The sequence below is a fragment of the Primulina tabacum genome, chromosome 17 (assembly GCF_025594145.1).
Source record: "Primulina tabacum isolate GXHZ01 chromosome 17, ASM2559414v2, whole genome shotgun sequence".
Lineage (NCBI taxonomy): Eukaryota > Viridiplantae > Streptophyta > Magnoliopsida > Lamiales > Gesneriaceae > Primulina > Primulina tabacum.
In genome coordinates, this window is record NC_134566.1 from 12,912,501 (window position 1) to 12,916,565 (window position 4,065).

General features: G+C 33.3%; 1 protein-coding gene across 4 annotated transcripts; it reads left to right on the forward strand.

Moving 5' to 3' along the window:
• The first annotated feature begins 566 nt into the window (after positions 1-566).
• Positions 567-3,563, forward strand: LOC142530287 (uncharacterized). Of its 4 annotated transcripts, XR_012816110.1 has the most exons (5): positions 567-1,762; positions 1,833-1,976; positions 2,067-2,931; positions 3,021-3,189; positions 3,276-3,563. XR_012816110.1 is itself a non-coding variant. In XM_075636046.1 (3 exons), exons 1-3 carry the CDS (start codon positions 1,181-1,183, stop codon positions 2,334-2,336), a joined length of 996 nt encoding a protein of 331 aa, XP_075492161.1. In that variant the 5' UTR covers positions 567-1,180; the 3' UTR covers positions 2,337-2,946. The 4 variants fall into 4 exon arrangements, 1 of the variants encoding a protein (XP_075492161.1); XR_012816111.1 differs by lacking the exon at positions 3,021-3,189; XM_075636046.1 differs by lacking the exons at positions 3,021-3,189; positions 3,276-3,563 and having other exon boundaries at positions 2,067-2,946.
• The last annotated feature ends 502 nt before the right edge of the window (positions 3,564-4,065 follow it).

The following is a 4,065-nucleotide window of genomic DNA, read 5'->3' on the forward strand; positions in this document are numbered from 1 at the left end:
TGATTAATTATATACAATTAATCAGTAATCGTACTCATACTGTTAAACATTAATTGTATTATATGAGGATTAGTAGTTTAATATTAGAAAATATAACTAAAGTAAAAATCAAAACTAATTTTTAATATATCGAAATTAAAAAACAAAATTTTAGTGACTAGCCAAATTACCGACATAGTTTATTTAGTTTCAAATTCAATTTTTCATCAGCAAATTGCCCATAAATTCCTATTTGAGTTCTGAACTTTACGGTCAGTACCCAATAGTCAATATATTTATATTCAATGCCTGACAAATTTTATTTATATGTTTAAACTTCCCAATAAAGATGAAAATACCGAATTACCCTCATATTTGATTAAAGCCCATTACTACCCTCCTACTTATATAATTTTGCTGATACTATTACTTTATTATTGTATTATATCTTCTCTCCTTTCTTCTTCAGAGCTTGTTCGGCCGAGTGAAAGGATATCATGACAAAGAGGGAAAGCTTCAACTGAGACGCAGCAAATGGGGAAAAAAAAGGCAAACAAATCTGCAGAAGCTACCACCTCGAGTAAATGTCGAAGAACTAGAAATAAGAAGAAATCCAAGCAAGGTACGAACGAGAACCACATTTTCATCAATGTCTAGGGTTTGTTAATTGTGGAAATTTTTTTGTGGTTTTGAAACTGTTATTGCTTGTTTTAGGTTATTGACAACATTTTTCCCCCAATTTATAGGCTTTGTTCTTGATATTGTTATCCATTCAATTTTTTAGTTGTACTGTTAATATTTTATGAAATTTTGATTAAATTCAAAAATTAGTAGTTGTGCTTGATTTCGAAGCTGTTGTTCCAGAATCCTTGTGTTATGCACAATTCAATTTTTATGTGATTATTTTTTTACCGTCTACTGTTGTGGCCAGTGCAATTAAATTTTTTGCGTCTAATACCATGGCTAGATTTGTAGATCAAATAGACATGTCTAAATGCTATTTTTTGTTTTTGTGTATATGCAATTATGTTCTGTTTCTTCTTCTTTTTTGTAATTGTGTTTCTAATCATTATTGTATAATTGTTTTTTGTTTTTTAATGTAGAAACTACTGCAGAAGACAAACTAATTCATGATTATCATGAGAAGAAGAGTGGTAAAGAATTTTTTTCACGATGTTCCCCTCCTTATTTTAAAACTGTGATGGGAGAATTGAAGTCAATTCTAGGTGAGCAGCATATGAGTCGGATAAATGATACTCCTTTCGCCAAATGGATTGATATGTCAGTCCTTGCTATTAGTAGTGGGCGGATTGATTATTTTCTAAACAGATTTCAGGGTGATTCATGTTCTTTTTTTGTTGGTGATAACATTACCATCCCTTTCAAATCAGCTGATTTCTCTTTTGTGCTCGGCCTACATCACATTGGACAACCAGTTGACTTGGACCTGAAAATGGAGTCCAAATATTTGACACGTCATTTTGACGGCAAGGTCACCAATGCCAAGCAAATAGCTATTTATGAAAAATTGATTTTCCTTGCAAGAAGTGACGATGAATGTGATATTGATGATTTTGTGAGAACTTTCATTTTGTTCATTTTCAACTGCATAATATTTCCCACGGGCAATTATATCACTCCTGGATTTATATTTCCTTATCTCGATGATCTTACGATATTTTTTAAATATGCTTGGGGAGATGCTGCCTTCCGATTTTTATATCGAGAAATATGTCAGATCGGGAAAAAGCTTTATGTTGATGGATGCACGGTTGGATTAATGGTTGGTATTCAGCTTTACTAATTATGATCTTAGTATTTTTCATTAACTTTTATTTTATTTTTTGTTTTAGGCTTGGTTATATGAGATATTCCCAATTTTAGGAGTAAGGCGTGGTTTAAATGTTTACCCTCGGTTGTTTTGTTGGGGGAAAAGCAAGATCTCACTAAATGCAGCTGACACTGAAGCATTGTTGAAACGCATAGATTCAACTCAGGTACTTATAATTATTTTAGTTTATTAATCTAGTTGTGCAAAATTAATGTTTAGTTGATTGACAGTTGTATTTATTTTTATTTGTGAATAGGTTCTGTCGATACATCCATTTTGTGAGGAGGAGAAGTTGTTAGTGGACATGAATATTGTTTTAAAGCAAGAAACGAATAAATCTGAAGTAAAACGTTTTGAGAAACTTGTCATGAAACAAATGAATGATATAAAGATGCTGAGAAAGAGATGTGCTGAATTAGAGGGTGAAAAGGTTCGACGTAGAATGAAGGGAAAAATGTTTGTGGTGGATAAACGTGACAATGTTGTTGAATCTGAGGAAAATGTTGAAAAACAGAAGAAAAGATGACTTCTGAGTTAGCACATGATGCAAGAGCTAACTTTAGTGATTTTGTTGACGTAGTGGTAAAAGAAATTGTTTCTGATTTGGCTAAAGAAAAGAAAGAGTTAGATGAATCCCATTCTTTGAATGCTTCGGTTGATGAGAGCATTGGTGGTAGTTTTGTTGCTACTTCTGAAGTGAAGAAGAAAACTAATTTTCAATCTTCAATTGCAGATCATGTGAGGGCTAGGGATGATCGTGTGAAGAAAAAAAAAGGCCTCCATGTTTGTTACTCCACCTAGCTCTACACCAAGACGTAAGAGGAAGGTGACAAAACAGGTAAATGAAGTGTCAATTATTTCCAAATCGATTGTATTAAGTTTAATTTAGTTTTTCTGTTTTTCAGTACTATTGTTGTTATTGATGTTTGGATTTTCTGTTAAATTGCTGAATATATCGCCACTTTTGGACATGAAGTTATAGACGTTGAGAAGAAAGGCAATACTCCTGGCAAGGTTGCCATGGATGAGTTTCAAGGTAGATCAGATTTCTGTGGACATGAAGAAGCTGATGATGAAGAGAGAAAATTGGTGACAAACTTTCTTGCTAGAAAAAAATTGGAGTACATTGATCTTCCGTATATTTCTTCTTCTTATTTTCGTAATAATGTGTCCTAATTTTTTTAATGAAATTGAATTTTCTATTTTGTAGTGTTGTCGTTTGTCAAGATACGGTTATGAGTTTAAGTGGACCGATATTATGTCATTTTCTTTTTGGTGATCCTGTTGAGTCTGAGATAATTAATGTTTACATGAGAATTATGCAAAAGCAAAGTTTCCAGCATGGATTTGAGATTTATTGCATGGACACAATGGTGCAGGTTTGTAGTAGTCCGAGTTTTACGTTTTTTTTGTTTTCGTTTTACTTTATTAAGATAAATGAGTAAATGTGTTCTTGAATGTGTAGAAAGAAGTCCTTACGAAATTGGAACAACATGGGAAAAGATCGATGGTACATCGGGATGATTATGGAGCTTTTCTTTCACTGATGACATCTGTCACGATGGGTAGACTGCAGGAACTGACTGGAGAATTATTTAGAAGATGCAGATACATCATTTTCCCTATGAATGACAGGTGACATTGGTTTTTGTTGGTTTACAAAAGAGATGAAGGGATATTTAAACTGTGGAACTCCATGCATGATCCATTCGCAGTTGGGAAAGCCAAAGTTTATGTAAGTTTAACCATAATATATTTACAAATTTAGATTAAATTTTGAAAGTATTGTTTGTTGCAGACAAAGTTTTTGGTTGGTTCCGTACGTCACTTATGGGGATTCGACCTTATAAGTGAGCCAGTGTTAAGAGAACCTTGTCATCAACAAGGTGCAACCCTCGATTGTGGCGTCTATGCATGCATGTGGTTGGAGTGTCTAGCCCGTGACACAGATGAGATCTGGAGCTATGCACAGGATGTGAAGATGGACACTTATCGAGCACGTTTGGCAGCCACAATATTATCTGATGAAAATGGATTGTTGAAAAACAAGTTTGAGTAATTAATTACTCCTCACTATTCTGATGGTTAAGAAGTTACAGTAGTACTGGAGTTTGAACATTTCAAGTCTATGTTGTTTTGTTGGTTTAAATTATGTAATGAAGACACACAATTGATTATTATCGTTTTTGTGTTAGCTGTTACGCACTTCAATATCTATTTCTGTTAAAATTTATTTGTTTCTGGGAAAGTTTGGT

What these genes read in the sequence shown, in the direction of transcription:
- LOC142530287 (XM_075636046.1), top strand. Translation starts at nt 1,181, where the DNA reads ATGGGAGAATTGAAGTCAATTCTAGGTGAGCAGCATATGAGTCGGATA. An exon ending in GATGCACGGTTGGATTAATG is followed by an intron (nt 1,763 to 1,832) that starts GTTGGTATTCAG and finishes TTTTTGTTTTAG; the next exon opens with GCTTGGTTATATGAGATATT. An exon ending in AACGCATAGATTCAACTCAG is followed by an intron (nt 1,977 to 2,066) that starts GTACTTATAATT and finishes ATTTGTGAATAG; the next exon opens with GTTCTGTCGATACATCCATT.